The sequence below is a fragment of the Ceratotherium simum genome, chromosome 5 (assembly GCF_057802395.1).
Source record: "Ceratotherium simum simum isolate JZ-2026a chromosome 5, ASM5780239v1, whole genome shotgun sequence".
Taxonomy (NCBI): domain Eukaryota; kingdom Metazoa; phylum Chordata; class Mammalia; order Perissodactyla; family Rhinocerotidae; genus Ceratotherium; species Ceratotherium simum.
In genome coordinates this window covers 82,874,621-82,897,874 of record NC_141904.1, presented here as the reverse complement: position 1 = coordinate 82,897,874, position 23,254 = coordinate 82,874,621, and the positions used below count along the sequence as shown (strand labels likewise).

Here is a 23,254-nt window from a genome sequence, read left to right as displayed (position 1 = left end):
AACGTCCATGATTAAGGGTCATGGATGTTATATTTTCATCTTAATATTCAATTTATCAACCTGGTTGGCAGTACACTCATGACTCGCGTTGTGACATTATTTCAGGTATTTTTAAGGGCATAATATTCCTTTTACTGCATCAGTACAATTTGATGGCATTCTTTCCTTCATGGGTTCACGTGACACCTGGGTGAAGCTTGGAAGAAGTGGGCAGAGTCCATGGGCCTGGAGCCCGGGGTGTAATTTGCACTGACCGGTGAATAACCCACCAAGGTGTGAGTTACATGTTTGGGATTAGAGCTTCAACTACCAGGGCAGCGAGGCATGGTGGAGAAAATACCTACTTATACCTCAGCTCTGCTTGTTATGGTGAATTCTTAAACACGTGATAACATCAGAGGGTGTTATTGCTGGAAGCATCCAGAGAGAGCCTCTAGGTGAGTAGTTGTCACACTGAAGTGAGCATTTGGATTGTTTGGGAAGCTGGTTAAAAATGTGGGTTCCCAGACTACCACCTCCCCAAGATGGGGCCGGGAAGTGTGAACACTACTGGCCTCTGTGGTGCCCTCCTCAGATGTAAAATGAGGGGTTAGACTCACAGTCTTCAGAGCAGGAAGCTGCGTTTTGACACTCTCCCCGGCTGGGTAGGAGGCCACTGGTCCCCGCACCGCACTTGGAAAAACACTGTCTACTCTCTCTTCACCCCAGGGAGGGCAGGGAGGCCCTGAAGTGTTCAGTCATCTGCCACACACAGAGTGAGTGGCCACAGCTCCCAGCTCCTGTCTCCTTCTGGGTAGAATGGGAATGACAATGCCTCCCCCATTTGCCATCCTACACTGTGGTGGGGACCAAATGCACATGTTTGAAAACTGTCGAGTGCTCTACGGATACAAGAGAGAGTGACTCTTAACAACCAAGGGACAAGGTCCTAGGAGCTAAGAAGGACCATGGCCAAGGAGAGGGGACGCCACAATCTCCCACCAGCTCAGCCATTCCAGAACCCCCTGAAGTGGGGCCAGGGTGAGGTGACCCCAATCTTAGCTGCACACATGTCACCCTCCACCCCATGGGCCCACACCCTACAACTGTCTTTAACAGGAAGATGCTGATATTCCAGACGCTACTTTACAGGTCATATTGGGGCGTCCTGAGCCTCTGCGGCTCACTTCTCCGCTCCTCTGCACCCCTCTCTGAGCATTCTGGCTGGGGCAATAGAATGGATTTCTTTGGGAGAAACTGGCTGGCAGATTTGGGGCAGTCACACTCGTCCCCCTGCCTTCATTCTCAGGGCTTTTGCAATTGCCATTCTGGCTGCTTAGAGCGCTCCTTCCCCCCCGGTACCCATACGGCCCTTCCTCACCTCCTTCAGGCCTTGGCTCAAATGTCAGCTTTGCAGCGAGGTCCACCCTGACTCCCAGGCCCCCGTTCCTGCCTTCTTTTCATCCATAGCATTCACCACCATCTGACCAATCGTGTATTTTACTTACTTTTGGCTAGCTTATTATCTCTCTCCCCACTGTCTCTGTCAGCCCCACCAGACCAGGGGTTCAGCTACGTGTCTCAGCACTGACTGTACACCAATCACAGCTGTAGGCACTGGGGATCCAGAAATGAACTGGGCGTGGACCACACCTGCAGCGGCTCACAGTCCAGCCAAGGCAGGCCCCAGCAGACGGGGCTCCGGGCCTGTGTTTGGGCAATGCAGGGTGGGCAGGGGGCGAGGAAAGATGGCACCTGTGCAGAGGCGTGGCTGAGGCCCCACTGAACTGGGGGCAGGTTGCTGCATTTCTCTTCTGGATGGCCCCATCCCTCCACACTGCTCTGAAGTCTGTTGTGCTCGGCCAGACCCCTGAACTAGAGGCAGCCTGGGGGTCCCGGGGACCTTGGGAAAATCACTTCCCTGTGCCAGCCTCACCTGTCTCTTTTGTAAAAAGAAGAAAATCATATCCCCCAGTGCAGTTCAGTTTGTTTTAATAGGACCGTCTCTAGGGGCCTGCGTAGCCATTTCTCCTTCAGAGCAGGGCCAGATGAACGAAAGACTTGTTCCGAGGCTCCTCTCTGACAGATCTGATAAAGCCCGATCGCCTCAGCTGCGTGCCTCCTTGGGTTTTTCCCATCTTGATTGCTCTTGGCCCAGAGGAGCTTTGAAGACTAAAGAAGGCTCCACTCTGAGCTCCCGCCATCCTCACCTGACAAAAGCGCCTTTCGCTGCTCCTGTTCCCCTGAGCTTCCTTTGTGCTCCCAAAGCTGACCCGAAATGCCTGGAGCCCTCACAGGACCAGACAGCTATGCTTGGCAGAGCCGGGCATCTGATTGGGGAAGAGCAAAGGCCCCCCTTTTTCCCGTGCCAGGATCTTTGAGGGTGGCACGATTTCACTTTGACCTCCCTGCCCTGGAGGTCCGTTCTGGAAGCAGAGGTCGCAGGAGTTGGCCCTGCAGTCTGTAATGTCCTTGTGCCTGTGTCTTACAGAAATTTAAAGAGTATGTGAACGGCAGTAACCTCATCACTAAGCTGCAGGCCAAGCATGACTTACTCAAGCAGACCCTGGGCGAAGGTGAGTCGGGCGGCGGCGGCCTGCGAGGAGGGGCTGCCTCCCCACTGGGTGTTGTTGTGGCCCCTTGAGCTGTTGCAGCTTGAGACACTGGGCACTTGGCGGAACGAGGCCTGGTACCGGAGCCACCTCTCAGGACTGGGCAGGCTGGTACAGTCTATGGTCTACAGCCCTGGTTCAGATCCTGAGAGGGGTCCAGTCTGGATGCAGAAAATATGGGGCAAACACAAGTCTTAGTTGACATTGTGGGACGGGTCCAAGGCAAAGTGATAGAGGGGTCCCCGATAGGTCGGGGGTGGGAATTCAGGGACACAGGTGTCCACATTGATGCTTTTCAGCAGATCTATTTACCAGGAATGCTATCGGAGTGCCTGGCCAGGATTCTAGGTCCAAAGAAGAAAAATCCGTGTGTGTAAAGCAGGGTTTGGTCCTTGAGAACCTGGGGACTAGGCTTAAAACTACCCAAAGGCTTCCAGTGATAGTTGGAATAAAATCCTAACTGCTTTCATGACACACGAGGTCTTATGTCACTGACCTCTGCCTGCTTCCCTGACCTCATACCATTCTCAACCACCCAAGTATGCTCTAGCCACACTGAGCTCCTTTCTGCCCTTCAAAATTCATCAAGCTTATTCCTGCCCCAGGGCCTTTGCATCTGCTGTTCCCTCTGCCTGGAATGCCCTTACCCCAGATCTCTGTATGGATGACTCCTTATTCTTCAGCTGTCAGCACAGATTATCACTTCCTCCATGAGCCTCTCCTTGCTACCTAACCTCAAGGAATCACCACCTCTGTCCCAAAACTCTCTCTGTTTGGTTTTCTTCATCTCACTCATCACCATGTGAAATCATCCTATTTATTATTTATTCACTTGCTTATTGTCTTTGGTCATACTCCCCATCCCCAACAGTATCATATCTTCAACAAGACTGGTGACTTCCTTGTTTTTGTTGTCTACCACTTTATCTCCAGTGCAGAGAACAGTGCCTGGCTCATAGTAGGCACTCAATAGTCACTGAATGAATGTTGAATGGAAAGGTCACCAGGGCATGAACTTAGCCCCAAGGACAGGGATGGTTTGCAGCAAGTCCTGGTGGCCCTGGAACCTGGTGTGAGGCTGAGCTATGAGGGGAGGAGCTGAGCTGGGGTTTCTGAAGCTGCTGGGCCCTGCTGGGAGCGTCATGAGCCCCACATCCAAATACATTCTTGTGTTCTGTTTGGAAAGGGCTGTTGGCTGAAGGATGTGCTCCACCGAAAGGAAAAAAACGTGGGGTCCAGGAAATAGGGGCCAACGCCAGAGAAATGAAGGGAGTTTCCGAGGTGATGAGGCCAGTAGATCCCAAGATGACAGCTGGAAGCAGGCCTAGGACCACCCAGGAGTTTTTTGGGGAACGAGGAGCGTGACAGGATGAGAGTTGTGCGGGGGGCTGGTGCTCACTGGCCGATGGGCATTTGCCATCCACGGCACCTCCTCGCCCCTCCCTGGATAACTGTTGTCTCCCTGTGGGTGCACATTCCAGTGCCTGTGCTCTGGCCACACGAGTCCTGCCTGATCCTGTCCTCTCGGCAACCATCAAGTAGGCTGCCGGGATCCGCAGATGCTTGGCATTTGTGAGCCCCATGCTTTAGAGGAAATGGTGAGAAATTAAACCATTTCCCAGCCCCAAGGCACTTATAATCTAGCTGAGAGACAACTCATGAATTCATAAAAAATTAAATAGCGATAACATTGTCACATAGAAATACTGGATGAATTGCCAGGTGAACGGTACAGACTCTGAGGGCTGTGAATCAGGAGAGGAAGGGATCACCAAGCCCAGGAAAGCTGGAAAGATTTCAAGCAGGAGGAATAACCAGGGCTTTAAAACTAATACCAATGGAATTTTTTCAACCACCTTTATTGACATATAATGTATATACAATAAAATGCACCCATTTTATGTGTAGAAATCAATTTTCTGACAAACTATACACCCAAGTATAACCACCACTCGAATCAAGAGACAGAACATCATCATCACCGCCATAGTTCCCCTGTGCCCCTTTGCAGTCAATCCCCCCATCCTCCGCCCCAAGAAATCACTGATCTGATTTCTGTCACCATGGTTGAGTTTTGTAGGTTCCAGCTGGTGAGAGCTGGGAAACTTCTGGGGGTGATGGAAAGGTTCTATGTCCTGATTTGGGTGGTAGTTATACATGGTGTATACATTTGTCAACACTCACTGATTAGGGGGTAGGGGTGGGGAAGAGTGAGTTGCAGTGAGCTTTTTCTCCATTCCCCTCCCTACCCTCTAAATTCTACCCATCCTGACATTTCGGAACTGGGCCAGGTGAGCGGGGCCATGGAGAAGTGTGGGTAACAGAGGGAACCAAAACAGCGAGAATGGAGAGAAAAGGAAGAGCCAGCAAGTCATAGAGAGGAGCTCGGGTGAGTGTGTGATGGAGGCGGCTTCCACAACTAACGTTCAAGAGGAGGATCAGTTTCTATGGTTAGGGCAGGGGTGCTGGGTCTGTTTCTCAAGAGCCGTGTAACAGAAGACGGGTCCACGTGAGTCAGTGGGTACTTGTATTTTGGAAATCAGATGACTTGGATTTAGAAAACTAGATGTTTTTTTGAAAAATAAGATTCCAGATGAGCAAGTGCTTCTCTCCAGCTCCCCCATGAGCACTATCAGACGCAACCTTTTATTGCTGCCCTTGCCTGAATGGCCTTAATGAAATCGTAATAATAATTAGTTTTGGTTGGCATAACTCCTGATCTATTTGGTCTTCCAAGTTCATTTAGCGTTCAGCTGCACTTTGCTCTGAGACAGGGTTTACCAGTCCTTCTTCTGAGTTTTGAGCTGAATAGCAAGAAAAAACCTCGGGAAAGTGTAGTTTCAGAAGTATAAGGGCAGCTAAGAAAGTCCTCTGGAAGAATCTCCATCGTCCTGTTTTCTAGTAAGCCATCAGTGGAAAAGCCCATGTGCTTCTTTTGATAACTGGGATCGGTCTTGTTAGACTGGTCAATTCTGGGGAGGTTTTTTGTTTGTTTTATTTCATTTTTTAATAAACTTTTTGTTTTAGAATAGTTTTAGATTTACAGAAAAGTTGCAAAGTTGCAAAGATCGTACAGAGTTCTCATATACTCCACATCCAATTTCCCCTATTAGTCACATCTCCCTCTTCATAAGTATGGTATATTTGTCACTATTAATGAATATTGATACATTATTATTCATTAAAGTTAAAATTTACTGAATTACTGAAAAACACTGAAGCTGAGACCGAATCTTCAGTCATTTTTGTATCTCCACTGTATGATCAAGTATATGTGGATTCTTTGGGCATTGGGAGAATTTGCACTCCTGGTTGATAAAGTTCTTGCCCTCTTGGGCAAAGGTAGGGGGAGGGATGAAAAAATCAAGCAAGCCAAAGAGAAATCTTGGCTAATTCATTCTTCTGAGTGTCAACAGATGATTCTCCCTACCTGCGCATGTTGACTCTTCCAGTCAGTAGAAAGCTCTTCTAAGCGTGGGGCTGGGGTAGTCACACCTGCATCAATGGCCTGTTGTGTTGTCTGAGGGCTCTTTTGTACTGAGAGGGACAATCTGGAAATCTTGAAAACAGGTTAGAAATATGGGGCCAAGCAGAATATTTTGGCCGAAAAGATACAAGGCTTTTTTTTTTTTTTTTTAATGAAATGAAGTGTTATGTCCAGTGCCTCAGCTTCTCTCAAGTACTCTTTTGACAGCATGGTTCAAAGAAACCACAAGTTAGAGGAAACATGAGGTCTTTTGAGTCACTTTTACTTAGAAGCAAATTTTGGAACGTGATTGACTCCAGACACACAAGTCAAAAAGCTTCTAGGTGCCCTGCAAATTTGCATTCCTTGTTACAAATGTCACTGCCACATCTTAGGGACAAGAGCACACAGCCTCATATGCCCTTGGCTATTGCTGTGTCGTTTAATTGGCAGAGGATTCTCAGTTATCGTCATCTCTGAGTCTTAGATCTGTGACCTTTTTATTGCTCTGGGTAGTCTGTAAGCTCCAGGGTTTACACCAAAGATACGGGTGGCTTTTCAATTTACTCTGGCTCCTCAAGGATAAATAGTACATGGTCTATAAAAGGATGGGACATAACCTTTTCAGGCCAAGATTTAATAGCCCATTACAGAGCAAAATGTCCACCAGGACCAGACAGTCTGACCTTCTAGAAAATGAGCCACCAACTATAAAATATTTTTTTAAAGTCCCAACAGATCTCGGAAGGTAAAGGGCAGAGCGTTTTTGATTTCTGCCATTTGTTAGAAGTTGAGACAATTTATTCCAAAAGATGTTGGTAATGGGGTTCTTGAGAGCTAGAATGTGAGCCTAAAGCCAAAGGAGAATATATGAGATTCCTTGCCAGAGGAAAGTCTGCCTTGATATGTTCTGACATTCCACTCCAGGACCTAAACCCTTTCATTCATACCTCCCCCTTCTTCCCTCCCTGCCCCTGTCCATCTGTTCATCTGTCCATCTGTCCATCCAGAAGCACAGGCACTGTGCTTGGCGAGGACTGAGGGTACAGTGTATAAAAGACAGAAAAGGTTCCTGCCTTCATGGGGAAGAGAGACCTCACACAGTAAACAAACTATTAAGTAAAGAATTATAACTGTGATAAGTGGCGCGAATGGGAAATTTGGGCTGAGATAGAGAACAACTGTGCATGTGGGGAGTGGGGGAGACGTCTCCTGCTTTAGGTTGGGTGATCAGAGAGGCCTCAGAGGAGAAACGATGTTTGAGCTGAGACAAGGATGAGAAGGCCCCAGTCACGTGAAAAACTGGGGAAAGAGAGTCGAGGCAGAGGGAACAGCATGTGCAAAGGTGTGAAGGAATGTGGGAGTTAGCACTAAAGGAAGGGCGGTGTGACTGGGCCACGGTGAGTACTTGGAGGAGTGGGCAATTTTGGAACCAGGAGGAGGTGGAGCAGGTCCCCTCTGTAAGTCAGAGTTGCACAGTTGACTGCAGCCCTAGGGGAAACCCTGTGCTTTATAGTCAATGCAGGCCATTGGCTGACCCCTTTCAGGGGCTGCCACTGGCTCTGACTGAGGGTCTTGGGTCTACATGAACACTGAACTCAAACTGGTGTCTGGTAGGATTTTACCCCAGAGCCCAGACACGCAATCACATTAAGCAGAGCAAATTTGTCTGTTTCACCTAACTTTTCTCTTTTCTTGCTTTGGTCTTTGGCTCCAGTTCAACAAACTGCAGTCACTCTTGTAACTGCTGGTGGCTTTGGTTAGGAATTAAGGAATTGTGTGTTCTATTTTCAGACCTCTATTACTCTCTTCCTCCCCCCATTTCTCTCCCCAGCCCCATCCAGCATTGTTTTCTGTCGAGAAAATAAATGCTCGGTTCTTTCTTTTTAAAGAGTCCTTTCACATGAATGCTGGGTGGGATTCTAGAGTCCAGATTTGTGCTGTCCTGTGTGGTGGCCACAAGCCACACGTGGCTATTGAACACTTGAAACATGGCTAGTCTGAACTGAGATGTGTAAAATGAACACCAGATTTCAAAGAGTTAGTACAATATATATATAAATATATATAATAAATATATGTATACATATAAAAACATTTTATTAATTGTTTATATTGATACACATTGAAATGATATATTTTTGATATATTAGGTTAAATACAATATATTATTAAAATTAACCTCACCTGTTTCTCTTTACTTTTTGTAATGTCGCTACTAGATATTGTGGCTTGCATTATATTTCCATTGGATAGCACTGGCCTAGAGGCCCTCCACTGCACCGTAAAAGAAATGAAGCACTGGGCCGGCCCCGTGGCTTAGCAGTTAAGTGCACGCACTCCGCTGCTGGCAGCCCGGGTTCGGATCCCGTGAGCGCACCGCTTCTCCGGCCATGCTGGGGCCGCGTCCCACATACAGCAACTGGAAGGATGTGCAGCTATGACATACAACTATCTACTGGGGCTTTGGGGGGAAAAAATAAATAAATAAAATCTTTAAAAAAAAAAAAAAAAGAAATGAAGCACTGAATCATGCTCTGGGGATGAACCTCAAAAACATTACGCTAAGTGAAAGAAGCCAAGTGCAAAATACTACATATTTCATGATTCTGTTTTTATGAAATGTCCAGAATAAGCAAATCTATAGAGACAAAGTAGATTAGTGGTTGCCATAGGCTGGAGATGAGAAGAGGGAGTGACTGTAAATTGGCACAAAGGATCTTTTTCATGTGATGGAAATGTTATAAAATTGAATTGTATTGATGATTGCAGAACTTGGACTATTTACTTAAAATCAAGTTCAAATGGGTGGATTTTATGATATGTAAATTATACCTCAATAAAGCTGTTAAAAAGAGGGCAGTGACTTGAGTCTGGAATTCCAGGGGAATATAAGATCTGGACATAAGATTAGGGAGGCCTCCGTAAGCATCTGAGATCACCTAGAGAGAGTGTGTAGAAAGAGAAGAGAAGAAGATCCGGGTAGGCATCCTAGGGGCATCCCAACATTTAGAGGTTAGAGGATGGACAGATGAGGATCAGACAGCAAGAGAAACTGAGGAACAGCCTGTAGGGCAGGAAGGAAAACTAGAAAATGTGGAGTTATGCAAATCAAGAGGAGAAAGTTTTATAAGAAGAAGGGAGCAATTACCCGAGTTGATGGTGCTAAGAAGTCAGATAAGAGCAGAGACATTGGATTCAGCCACATAGAACAGTCTCCTCGGACTGATGAGATCAGGAAGCAACTGCAATGGAGTGAGGGGAGGATCGGAGGGGGAAGCAACAGTGCCTCTAGACAGCTTCATCAGGAAGTTTGCTGTCAAGGAGAGCTGAGAAATGAGGTTGTAGTTGGGAAGAGAAATGGGGTCATGGGGAGATTTGAAAGCTAGGTTATTTGTATCCAGAATGCGTTGATATGCTGATGGAAATTACCCAGAGGGAGGAGATTGGTGATGCTAGAGAGAGGGGAGGCACTTGCAGAAACAGAACCCCTGAGAAGGGCGGAAGGGATGGGACCCAGAGCACAGGGAGAAAGTCTGGGCTTTGGCAGAAGCAGGTGCTTCTTCCGGAGCACCAGAAGAGGAGGTAGAGGGGGAGTGGGCAGGCGCAGGTAGGTGAGTGGGTCTCATGGAGGCGCTCTAGACCTGTCTGACTGATTTTCCTTTCCAGGAAAGGAAGCGAGAAGGTCTTCAGCTGACAATGCAGTGGGGGCTGGGCAGGGGTAGCAGGGTTGAGGAACACCAAGAAGGTGTGTTACGGCTGGCACCCTTCAGGGCCGGGCATGTGACAGGTGCTCAGTAAACCTTTGTTGATATAAAGCAGTGCATGAGTTCTTCAGCTTTGCTATGCATAGAAGGGATCACCTGGAGTGCTTCTTAAAATGCAGATTCCTGGGTTCTTATCTCAGAGATTCTGATTCAGGAGGACCATAGGAAAGCCAAGAAATCTGCATTTTTAACAAAGAGCCCCAGATGATTCTGATGCAAGTGGTCTTCAAGCTGTAGTTTGAGAATCATTGGAAAAAATGTATGTGAACAATAGAAAATGAAATGTATGTGAACATAGCCCTACGAATAGGGGGCCCTGGGGATTTAATAAGATGCAGTTCTTGGGGCTGGCCTGGTGGCATAGTGGTTAAGTTTGGTGCTCTCTGCTTTGGCAGCCTGGGTTCCGGGGTTCGGATCTGGGGCATGGACCTACACCACTCATCAAGCCATGCTGTGGCAGTGACCCATATACAAAAAATAGAGGAAGATTGGCACAGGTGTTAGCTCAGGGCCACTCTTCCTCAAGCAAAAAGAGGAAGATTGGCAACAGGTGTTAGCTCTGGGCCAATCTTCCTCACCAAAAAAAAAAAAGATGCAGTTCTTTCCAACAGACGATACCTTAAGCGTAATTAGATTTCCCATTTCACAAATAATTAAGACCAGTTGTTTTTCTGTTTTTAGAAAACAATGAATGTACTTTGGTTGAAAAAAAAAAACTAAAACTAAACATCATTGTATACTTTTCTTTCCAGGGGAGAGAGCAGAATGTGGCACAACCAGGTAAGAGCTGAGGATCTTGTTTTCTTTCACATGCTGCCTGAGGTGGGGAGTGGGATGAGGTGGGAGGAGCAGGAGAGGCAGGAAGGTGGGAAGACAGAGACTGCTGAGAGCTCGGAGAAGCTGGGGTATTCCTAGAGTGGGACAGCTCTTCACCAGTGTCCTCATGGGATGGCGCAGCTGTGCTGAGAGGGGAGGCAAATGTGCCATTCTGCTTCTCTGCTTGTTCTAGCCTTAGACTGGTGAAGCCATGCCCCCTCTAGGCGGTGATGGGGAGGGGACTTTCGGAGCTGCTGTGGGTCAGTGCCGTATCCGCCTCCTGTCTCCGTCCCCCATCGCGCTATCCATGGGGTGGACAGACATACATGGCAGAGTGGCTGAGGGCAACCAGTGGAGGCCAGAGGCTGTGGGGTAGCTGTTGACCTGACTCCCATCTGTTACATGGCTGCTGAGCAAACTGCGCAGCCCAGGCGGGGGGCCCAGCCTAGGGTCCCCATTTGCCAAGGCTTTGGATTTGGCTCGTATGGCGCACACTTGGGCATACGCATGTGCATATCCACATACGCGCCCACTGCCCGCACCCTGGCTTTGGACGTCATAGGCACTTGGATGGACTGGTGATGGAGTCTCTTGCTGGGAAAGTAACACACGGGCAACTTCTGCTTTCTCTCCAGCTTGCTCAGCATTACCCTTTGTGCTTTTCCCTGAGCAGACCAGAGCCAGTGAACACTTTCCACTCAGCAGCTGATAGCTGATGGGCTTTCTTTTAGCGACTGGACCTTTCCTCTACTTTCAGCGAGTTTAGATCCACAAGCAGCCCTGTCGCTGCCCGGGTGGTTCCTAGAGCCCACCCATGTCCCAGTTCCCAGCAATAGCTATCCCCCTGCCCAATATGAATTCAGCCATTGGCCTGGGAGGCCTGCACTCTTCTGTCATGTGGCAGTTGAGAGCTGCCTTTTGGCCCAATGACCCAATGACATCCTTTCCCCACAAATTCTTCCCAGTGGCCCAAATCCTGGAAAGCTGTCGTACTTGGCAAGAGAGAGAAAGAACCCTCGATTCTCTCCTGCTCATCTGGAACGGAGTTGCTGGGAAGAGGCTTGGAAAGCTCTGGGGTTTTCAGTTTGCTGGGCCCAGGATGGGGGAGACTGAGGGCTCTCCAGAAGCTTAGCCTGTGCAGCTGTTCCTCTGGGCCCCGGCAGTCTGGGAACACCAGGATGATTCAGGATGCCAGGCGAGGACATTCCAGCACATGGGGCAGCAGATGTGCAGGGTCACTTTCTAAGAACCTTTTAGAAACAAACTCATTTATTTATTTATTTATTTACTTATTTTTTCTGGCAAGAGGATATTGTGATAGTCCCAAAACAGCAGAAGCCACATTTTACACCAAAGTCTACAAATAGTGAAACAGATGGGGGACAAATTGAGCCGTCCCTCACTTCCTCCTAATTCCTGGAACTTATGTGGGGGAAGATGGTAAGCAGATTGCAGGAGAGATCCACATACAAACCCTTGGCCAGGTCCCAGGTCTTCCTCAGAGAAAAGTTGAAGTTTTTTTTTTTTTTTTTTTTGGATAAAGCCCTCTGAGATGTTGTCTTCCACACCCTCTTTGACCTAGCGCCTGGGAAATCCGAGCTAGGATTACAGACCTCCCACTTAGATATAGTGCACTAAAATGCAAACCCAGCCATCTGCACTCTGGCCCTTGGCCAAGGTCAAAGGCAGCTTTGTTAGTAAACTAAAAGCTTCCCCTTACTTCCAAAGATCATTTTTAACTTGTTGTGCAATGCATTGCCAACTTGGAAGTGGTTTTAAAATAAATCTTAAAGGCCCTGGGTAAGATGTATACTATGGCTTTCTGAATCTTCCATAGTTTCCTGCCCAAGGTTGGTGTCATTTTGGATGATCACTTGAGCAGGTCCCTCGGCCAAGTTGCCTCTGACCTTGTATAGACAGACCAATTTTTGCACATGGGTTGCAACACGTTATATTTTTTCTCACGCTTAAGAACCTTATCTTATAATAGCCCAAATTCGTAATAACCTTGTAATTAGGCCAACCAGATGCAATAATGCACTTGAAAAGTGTATGGTAAATGGCAAAGCCAGATGCAAACATAAGGTTTGGTTATGGTTACTCAAACTAAAGACTGGCTTCCCTAACCCAGGTTGACTTGCCTCTGTGGGCTGGACTAGCAGTGAAATCACTTGAGATTTCCTGTCCAAACAGATGCAACCTGATGCACACCTGTGCACAGCCTCCGAGAGCCTGACTGCCATTGAACTACAGTACTGCTGCCATTTTGGATGTTGACACCCACATCTATTGGGTTGTCTAGGGAAAATTTTAATCACCGTACTTTTGGTCACAGAATAATTTTGAGGCCAATTCCTATGTTGCCATGTATGTTAATTTTCATCTTGGTCAAAAGGCAGAAAGGGGACATTGGTCTCTGGTTTCTGTTTCTTCCTCTCCGTGGCTTTCTCTGTTCCTATTTTCCCTGCCTCTCTCTCTTTCTTTCTTTCCTTTTTGCTCTGCAACTGAGCAGCAGAAGAGATGGAAGGCTTAGGCTGCCCCACTTTCCTTGGCTGAGCTGCCCCCCTGCTCCCCACTTTGTGCCCCACCCAGCACTTCAGTAAGTCGGTATCGATTTGATGTCGTGCAAAGTTGGGATAGCTACGTTTCCTTGTCAGAGATTCTGGTCAGTGCACAGAGCACCACACAAAGAAAGAAATCCCGGTGTGATTTGAACAGTCCTTTGCCTTCTGGATTGGGCAGGAGACGTGGGAAAAAGTATCCTATTTTCCCTTTATTCCATTTTGTGAACTTAAAAAAAATCCTTAGGACTTATTAGGGAAACCTTCCAGCTGGGCACCCTAGATTTTTTTTGATATTGGGTGTCCAACACCTTCATTAAGAGTCTCTACTCTTGCTGGCCATGGGAATTTAATGGATAATTTAATGCTACTGCTGGATGTTCTGTGATAAAATCAACTTCCCAATTTCATACACCAGAATCTTGAGTAATCTTCCTACTGAATAGCTGAATTCTATTTCCAGTGTCAATCACATATTATCTATGTGACCTTGGGCAAGTTTCTTAATCTCTCAGGGGCTTGTTTGCCGTATGTTTAAAGTGGGTTTAATAATTCTTGCCTACCTCACAGGGTTATTGTGAGGGTATCACGCAGTGTGAGGTAAGGAAATGATCTGAGAATGTTGAAAAACAGAAACCCAAGGGGCCGGCCCGGTGGCGCAAGCGGTTAAGTGCGCACGCTCCGCTGCGGCGGCCTGGGGTTCGCTGGTTCTGATCCCGGGCGCACACCGACGCACTGCTTGGCAAGCCATGCTGTGGCGGCGTCCCATATAAAGTGGAGGAAGATGGGCACAGATGTTAGCCCAGGGCCGTCTTCCTCAGCAAAAAAAGAGGAGGATTGGCGGATGTTAGCACAGGGCTGATCTCCTCACAAAAAAAAAAGAAACCCAAAACCCCATGAAAACAAGGCCACAAAGTTGCTGTCTTCAGGTTATTCCAAATGCCAAGACTTAAAACCCATGGCCTTTTGTCACATTTTTGACCCTCTCTTTTCACATTTGAAAATTCAAAAGCAGATCCGTTGTTAGAAATGTCACCCCTGTATATGCACATGCTCAAAAAATTAGTAACTTAAGAAAAAGAAATGACATGGACTTAGCTAACCAAATTGACATAGATCCAAGATGGGCTCAAAATAATCTTGCCTGTTGTTTCATTTAAAAATTTTGGTCTGTGCTGTTATTTTGGTTCCAGTGTTTGAGTGGCATGATATTTGGATTCAACCGTATCTTTGCCCATGCATGTCCTGGAGCTAGCTGCATTTGCTCAATACTCAAACGCCTAGGAGAAGTCGGTTGTAGTTTCCTAGATGGCTGGGCTATTGAAGGAGATAGGCTCAACAAGGCCAGTGAGCAGAGACAGCATGAATCTCATTCACCTTGATTGGCTCCCAAGTCCGTACGATTTCTTGCCCATTCACAGAAATCAGTCAAGACCTGGGGGACCAGGTCCTTGCTCGTTACATGTGAACAATATCTGTGCCAGGCTGGGTCCCCACTTGTTGCTCCCCAAATTGTGAACCAAGCCATTTGAGAATGAACTGCCTCTCTTGGTTAGGGGCCCTCCGCCTAACCTCAGAAAGCCCCTTGCCCTGGAAGGCTGGCAGCATTGAGTCAGGCCAACTTGGGTGGCGAAAGATGAGCAAATAAGCCAACACAGGTATATGCATGATGAGCAGCTCTGGAAACTGGTCCAGTGTTTGTGGCTGTTTCACTGTTCCTGGTGAACTGTGGTGTGGTTTCCCGTCCCTGTGGCCAAGAGTGGAGCACAGGGAATGGAGATCCTAAAGTAAAGCAAGACACTTTCAACCTGACCCTCTGGGTCCTCCGCTGGCAAGGGTTAATGGGATGGATGAGTCCTTGGATGGAAATGAAAATGTGCCCTAAGGCTCCATGACAGGCCCTGATGGGAAAAATCTTGGACTTGGAACCAAAGAGGCCTGGGTTTGGGGCCTGACTCTGCCAGTTCCCCTTTCTAGGCCTTAGTTTCTGCTTCTGTAAAATGGGGCCATACATACAGGGTTGAGCTGATGTTAAGTGTGGTCATGGATTTGAAAGCACTTTAACTGAAAGTGTACTTAACTAAAGAACAGGATGTAGTCATCATCCTGGGTCACCCGGGGACCCCACAGAAGCTGCAGACTCCCTCTTGGCATCAGTTTCTTTATCTCTAAAGCGAGAATAATAATTGCATGGCTCTTAGGTCAATGAAATAAAGATTAGTCAAGTGCATTTGAAATGCCAAGAGGCATTAGGATGATCAGTGCCCTGGTACGTTGGGAGTTGAGACTTGGTGAAGAATTTAAGCCAAAATAATGAAAATTAACCCTTCCAATCATCTTTGAAAGTCTCTTGCTTTCTCAGGCTACAGAATACATCTCTCTCCCCTGATTCCCCCTCCATCTGGTCAGCTTTGCAGGATGACAGCCTCTGATTGGAGTTTCAGTGGTTTCCTGGACACATGCTATTTCCCTCCTGTGATTTAGAATGCACTTGTATTATACGAGCATTGCTCCTGCTTGACATTGTGGGTCGATTAAGATCTGCTTAAGCATCCAAAGGCCTTCAGATGGAGCATTGGACTCCGATGTGCTGGGGGCTCAGGGGCTTTCATTTGCATTTGTATTCTCCTCCAGTCGTGGATTTTAAGAGCGTCTTTCCCAGTTGTATGTTTACCTTGGTTGCTTTCTTGATTTCTTTTGTTCCGTTTTCCCCTAGGCCCCCCTGTCTTCCCCCTAAACCACAGAAAATGAGGAGACCTAGGCCTCTCTCAGTGTGTAGCCATAAACTATTTAACGGCTGTATGGAAGCGTTCATTAAGGTACTTGCTGGGGAGCCACGGAGTCCGCGAATGCACCCAATGTAATGGCAGCCTTTCTCCACCTCCTTCCCTGGCCAGCAGCCCTGCCCTGACCAACCAGAACTTTCAGTCTGTGCCCTCAACCAGGCCCTGTGGCGAGCTGGCTCCTCACTGCAGCCTGCTCGTGGCTTCAGTAAGGGCTTCTAATCAGAGCAGCTTTTGTCTCTGACCAGTTGCTCCTAAGTACGTTCCCATGATTCTCAGTCCTAGGGGAGGGATATGATTGTGAAGAAACCCAGTGAAGTCCAAGTGGGGTTGAAATGCCAGAGCAGTGGTCCCCGCCAGCCACACTTTATTGCTTCAGGAACTGGGGTCCTAACTAGCCTGAGGGACAGTTAGAGAAAGCCCCTTACCTCACTTCACACCCACATCTCCCAAGAGGAAGCAACACAAAGAAAATTCCTGTGGGCAACAGTGTGTTTTTATACAAGTGATTTGTGTTGTTGTTGTTGGGAATATACCAGCAAAAGAAACACATACATTTTGTATGAGAGAAGACCCTCCCACCTAGTTTTGCTTCTTGTTGAGCAGTTTGGGAGAAGGGAGAAGAGCTGAGGTAGTCCCTTTAGAATTCCAGGTTAACCTTTTCCATCTTAAACTAAAACTTCAAGCATTTCAGCTAGGTGAGTTTCTCTTTTCTTGCTTCTTGGATGCAAAAGGTACAGGATCAATCCATCCCAGATAGAATGGCCCAAGGCAAATTAAGATGATGATGGAGTTGAAAAGGGCAGCCGGTAGGGAGAGACTGGAAGAAGGGGAGATGCACTCTTAACATTATTTAGGGGGAACAGGAGAGAAGATCCCTGCCAGTTATTTGAGAGCCCACCACTGTCCACTGAAAACACTTTCTGCAGGAAGGAAGACTAGTGTCCATCAGGAGGACTAGTGTCCATCAGGAGGAAAGTCAAGGCTCTTGGGCTTTGCTGACAATTTTGGAGTAGCAGAGGCTGCCCCTGATCCAGCTCTCTCTCCTCCATTCTCAGACAGGGTACACACAGGACTTACAGGAGAAGGAGGGACAGCCTCAGGCCTGGGAGGAGTAGGCAGGACAATCCTGGGTCCCAGGACTGTCTCTGCCTGTGGGCTGGGTTCTGGGGAGGGGACAGTGGAGGAAAGGCACAGTGGGACAGTACAGCACAAGTTGGGATTGCCCAGGGCAGGGAACAGCAAGGGCTGCTTTAGGGTATCTCAGAGGAGTGAGGTATGGAGGATCTGGGTGCATCAGGAAAGAAGTACTGCTTGGAGGTGACCCCGAGGGAGCAGTTTGCCCTCCAGTAGGTCATGGGGGCATGGGGCTATGTCAGAGTCCTTCGTCGTCCTCCCTCCTCTCTCCTCCAAGCCTTTCTTCTCAGTCACCATTGCCCTCAAAAGCGCCACTCTCCGTAGCTGAGAGGGGACTGAGAGGCTTATTCGCTGTGCTCTCTGCCCTCAAGGAGCTTACAGTGTCACTGGAAGGTTTTCAACACGGAAAGCTAGAAGTGTGAGGCAATTCAGACGAGCACTCAGTGAATTATCCCACAGAAACAAGTTCTGTGAGAGCTCAGAGCCAGAAGAGCTATGAGCACGAGGGCACAGGGGCTTCTGGCGAGGCTGTGAAGGAAGGGTAGGAGTAAAGTGGCGAGGAGTAGGACAGAGGAGCTCCTGAAAGGAGGAACAGAGGGAATGAAGGCTCAGAGACAGGGGCGGCTTCCCTCATTTTCTCAGCTCTTTGGAAACGGGTCATCAGTCAGGACACTCGGAAGGAGCTGACTCTTAACTGACAGGTTGAAAATGAGGTGTTCTGTTGAAGGAAATAGTCTCTTAATAGAGAGCTCCTATGTGAAATGTGTGACTCTCCCGTAGTCTGCGTCTCTTCCTCCTGACAAACACATCAGAACTTCTTCAACCATGTGAGTGTTTGCCCCTTGGAGGAAGTCACCTTGGGAGGCCACATTCTTCTTCTAAATGTACCATCATTGCTGCAGTTGTTCAGTCTTCTCTAGAGCCTGCAGCCTGGCCTTTGTCAGTGGGGCCAAAACTTTGTATTAGAATCAGAACTCAGCCTTGCAACATCACTGGAGGCACCAAATGGCAAGGGGCACATGCTAGAGTGAGGCTGGTCAAGCAGCTCTGAGAAGAGCCCCCAAAGAGGGACACCCCAGAGCACTGAGCAGTGGCACGTTGTTGGAGTAGGGGCACAGCCTCCTCAGGGGACTATTTGACTTTTTCTTAAAAAAAAAGGTATATTTGTTAAATGATTGCCTTTCTTTGTAGTCACACTGTACTTACACCACATTCTATCAGGGAGGTTCAACCAACTGTTCTGTGCCCCTCTGTGAGCCAGGTAGGGCACAGACAAACTTGCACCAGCGTGGTCTTACTCTCCAGGATTATTAACTGTCAGAGAAGGAAAAGCCATTATCATATAGTCAATCCTTCAACCTTTGTGAGCAGAATTTAATTTTCTCTTAGGATTCCCACGCCATCTGGAAGAAGATTCTGCATGAACTCAGACTCCCTGGCTTTGAAATGCCAAACCTGAGAAAGGTTTTTCAATAAAATGACATCACTGGGACTCCGTGATTATGATGATTTAGAGGAATGAGGAAGCATCCCTGAGTTAAGAATGGTGGATAAATGTGGTTGGAGTTACTTCTATAAATTTCTAGGACCCTACCTGAATTGACCCTTTTCAAAATCCTTGATTTTTTTTTCTCCTCTCAAACAGAGGGAAACTCGATTTTTATTATAAATTTTGAAGCCCAGGAGGTCTACCTCTCGGGGGAAGGGAGAGTCCTCACCTTGTTTCTATAAAATGAGAGTGATGATCGCCTACTGCATGAGTGTGTGATGAGGTTCAAATGAGGTAATACGCGCCGTGTTTCTAGAGCGCTACCTGGCGCACAGTAAGCACCCTGTGAGTGTTAGCTATTGTTGTCGCCATTAGCTTTTAGGAGATTGCTCATCAAGCCCCATCTGACCAGGCTGTTTGCTCAGTTCTAGGATTTAGGTAGGTTTAGCCAACATATGATAATTCCAGTTGTTGAGATGCTGGGGACTGGACAAATGACAGCACCTACCACATCCTTGAGTTTCTCAGTTCGGCCTCTTCAAGGAGCCTGGATGAGACATAGCACCCACCCCAGAGCCTGACCCACTGCACATATGGGAAGAAGAACAGTCAGTGCTCCCCTGAAAACGGGTGGCTTCAGTGGCTTTAGTGACAGCAAAGGCTCCAGTTCTTGGGAGCAGGATCACAAAGGCATTCTGACTCTCTCCTACCTCACTCTCCCAGGCCTGTCTCAGCCTTTGGGGTTCCCTGAGGTGTTCTCAGGGCCATTGTGATGTCAAGGGGTAGGAAGGAGAGCAAAGCCAAGTGGACACCCAGGAAAAACTACCCAGCCTGTTTGGTAGGAAAACATGGGAAGCTGTTTGGAATTTAGAACCAGGTGGAACACTTTGGGTCCTATCCAGAGGGCACCCGATCCACAAGCTCTTGGTAAAATTAGCTTTTTACTAAGAATGAGGTTTCCTGAGCTGAATTCCAGGGACAGTGTTACGGTAGACACATGAAGATACATGGCCCTCCTTTTTGTGGGTAGCTGGGCTAACCTTAAGGGGTCTTAGGTGGGCTCTTGCCCGTTGATGAATCAACAGCCCTGTGTTGAGAAGAGGGTAGGCTTGGAACCCTTTCCTCAAAGGGTTCAGTAGGCACCATTCCTGCACTCTGACAAGGACTGATAGGGGACCCTTTGCCACCTGGAAGGTTGCCTAGGGGAGAGCTCGAACTCGTATGAGGCCCTGTGGCACAGGGGTGGCCCTCCCTACCGCGGGCTGGCTGGCAGTCTCCCCAGGACCTTTGCTGGCTGCCATTGCATTTCGGCATTCACGGACTCGGAAGGATCTGCTTACTCTAACTGATCTTACTCCTGCGTAATCTTTTCTTTTTCTCCTGCTCTGCTGCCTGTTTATTTTTTGTTATCAGAGGAAGAAGAAATGCTCGAACCAGGAACCAGGTATTTACTAGAAAGGTCCGTTAGCCCCATTCAACTGGATGGAACCTGTCTGTAGTACTCACTTCTAAAACAGGGCCCACCTTGCCTGTTACCAATGGGTCATTTTACTGTCCTCTCCCTGACCATAATTAATCAAGGAAAGAATTCACAAGTGGGGTGTGGAGGAGTCACAAAAGCTTCCAACCTCATGGTTTTTTCTGTGTCCCTTTCCAAAAGCATATTACATATGTCTTATTTTTTCCTTACCTTCTGAGAAGACTAGTAATTTAGTTTGGCCCCTTTTAAAAAAGTTTTAAAAAGACTTCGTGCTCTTTAAGTGGCCTGAAATAACAGAGAGATCAACCAATCATGGACTGCAGACGAAAAGCACCCCTTGCTCAGCTCTGTGGCATGGGCTAGTCTAGAAAGATAGAATTGAAAATGCTTTCACACCCCAGATGCGTATGTTTAGAACTGCATCTTATTCAGCCTTTGTGACTAAGGTTGGCCACTCATGGTCAATGGCTGACGTTAGCTGTTGTAGAACTTTTCCTTGTAATGTGTTTACTGGTAAACAAATATCTGTCTGGATGTTTGGGTTGTAACATCACGAGTAGAACTGGTCTTCCCTTCTCAGAGCCCAGAAGGACCCTTGGGGCCAGCCTTGCTTCTCCCCTTGTGGGTTCTTAATTCTAGCATCAGGTGCTGCAGTTCTAGGAGGATGCCTTGATCCGGTCTTTTAATCCTTGAGTGCTGGGAGAATAGGGTCGAGTTGGGGCGAAGTGGAGCGGGAGGCAAAGGACTCTTCAGGAGCAGACTCCTGCCCCCTCCAGGCGGTGGGTCCCTCCCCTTCCCAGATGTGCCCACCAAGCCTCCTGAGCCCTGATTCCTTCCCAGCTGAGTAAGAAGACGGAGCATTTCTTTACAATTATCCTGGCTGTGCCTTTTTATGCACATAACTAAAGACGCTCTATTTTAACTGTCGGTGGAGCCTTTAGGATTAGCAGTTCCATGCTCATTTTCCTACTAATCTGATGGTACTAATATTCTGGCTTGAGTTTATAATCTGTGTTGGAATGTCTTTGTCCCTGTAGTGGTCACCAAGCCCAATACAACTCACAATTTTTTTCTTAAGGATTCAGGACAAGCCATCCCGCTTGTAGTTGAGAGCTGCATCCGATACATCAATTTATACGGTAAGCTCGCTCTTGGGGCCGTGTTTTCAGCTCTCTCCAGCACAGGTGCTAGGCTGTTCTCATAGGAAGTGAGACTCTAATTCATCTCGGAAGACTTCCTGCCGTTTCTCTGCTTCCAAGAGGGAAACACTCTGTGGAATAGCTGCTATCCTGAGTGCTGTCTTTTGAGCCTTGTGTGTCGGGGGGCGGAGGGTGGTGAGAAGACCCAGGAGACAGGAGAACCGGGGAGCAGGGAGGGCACAGACAGGAGAACCGTTTTAGTTCTGCCTCACTCCCACCCAACGCCAGAGCTCTGGGCTTTGAGCGCTGAATGCCGTTGGCCAATCAGTCAGTTGATACTGCTGGATTGTAGTAAGCTCCATGCAGGAAATGTAGTGTCTGGGATTTGCTACCATGGTATCCCCAGCACTTAACTCGTGCTTCTATCTATTCATTTATTCTTCCCTCCAAAAATGTATTTTCAGAGTGCATAGCAGGCGCTGTGTGGGACAATGGGAATACAGGCATGAACAAGGCGGGTAAGGTGCCAGCCCTAGGTAGCTGACTTGACCAGTTAGAAGGGCAAGGGAGTAAACAAGCAGAGAAATAAATAATATAATTTCGGGCAGTGATAATGCCAAGAAATGAATTAAAAGGGGATAGAGAATAGCTGGAGGGGGCGGAGCTGCTGTGGCTAAGGTTGTAAGGAGACTTCTCCCGGGGGTGGTATTGGAGTAGAAGCAGCCAGCCACGCAGTCCAGGTGGAGAGAATGGCCCGTGTAGAGGCCTGATATGGGAAGGAAGGCCAGTGTGACTGGACAGGAATGAGCCAGGAGGATGGCATTGGACACACAGGTGGTAGATATTCGTATTGGTTAACGAAGGAAAGGAACAAGGTTTATTGAGCACATACTATGTACAACCGAGACTTTGACTAAAGCCTGCCTTTTAAGGGTAAACACTTTCCTCAATTATAATGTGGAGAGTTGTTTTATATAGAAAAACTGAATCTCAGGGACAGGATCATAGTCTCCCCCATTGATTCCCATTCCAGATCAGGGAGGCCCTTCAATTCCTTCCATCCTATAGGTCATTGTTATGTCATTACTCTCATGTCAGGTATCAGGGTTTCCTCTTTGCTATGGCTTGTAGAAACACATAAAAGTGTGAGATTGTTTTTCTTTAATAATTTAATCTCCCCAAAACTCCTTGATCCCAGGCCAGCATGCACTCTAGACTCTAGCTTTTCTTGAAGGAAGAAGATGTCTGTGTTGGTGGGGCAGTGTGGGGGGGGAGGGGATGGTTGAGGGAGTGGTATTAATCTTGCTTGTTCAAAATCACTGTGAAACTCAAATGGCATTTGTAAACTCATGCCAAGCTATTGGTACCACTGCAACTGATGAACTGGGTAGGCAAAGTGCACCAACCAGTTATTAGATTGAGCTGATCTGTTGGTTAAATTGGAAGTTCTTCACTGGTCCAGCATTGATATAAAGACTTCCTGTGGCCTTTTCCTTCAAGTCCAGACAAGAGATCACAGGCATATGAAGCAGGATGTGTCTGAGTATTTTGGCCAGCTGAAGTTCATTGCAAAGGTTACTTTGGGGCTTCTGCCTGGAGACCTTCATTGGGAATGACTCTTATAAAGGATAGTGAGAGAAAAAGACAAGTAATGGGGAGAGTCATCGATGTTCCCAGTGGTCTGATGAGCTCAAGGCCTCCTGGCATTTTCTGTTTCTTTTTTTGTTTGTTTGTTTCTTTTAGGACTCCAGCAGCAAGGGATCTTCCGAGTGCCAGGATCTCAGGTCGAAGTCAATGACATCAAAAATTCCTTTGAGAGAGGTAGGTGCAGAGTGACCATCTCAAGCTTGTAGCCAGAGGAAGCCAGGGTGGGTGTTAACTCGTATCTTAGAGCCAGTGGTGTGCTGGGGTTGGCTTGTATCAAAATCTCTTTCCCACTTGCATCAGCAACTTCACTTTGGTAGCTTGAAAGCAGTCAAGACGGGAAAATTTATACCACAGCAATTAGCAAACACTAAGATCTTT

General features: G+C 47.6%; 1 protein-coding gene across 1 annotated transcript in view; it reads left to right on the top strand.

Moving 5' to 3' along the window:
• The window catches only part of SRGAP3 (SLIT-ROBO Rho GTPase activating protein 3), a 245,430-nt gene that overhangs the window by 181,286 nt on the left and 40,890 nt on the right, over positions 1-23,254 (top strand). The window contains exons 10-14 of the mRNA XM_004443413.3: positions 2,471-2,555; positions 10,577-10,604; positions 15,918-16,020; positions 21,169-21,229; positions 22,973-23,050. Coding sequence (XP_004443470.2) covers positions 2,471-2,555; positions 10,577-10,604; positions 15,918-16,020; positions 21,169-21,229; positions 22,973-23,050 — 355 coding nt within the window. The remainder of the gene's footprint in view (positions 1-2,470; positions 2,556-10,576; positions 10,605-15,917; positions 16,021-21,168; positions 21,230-22,972; positions 23,051-23,254) is intronic.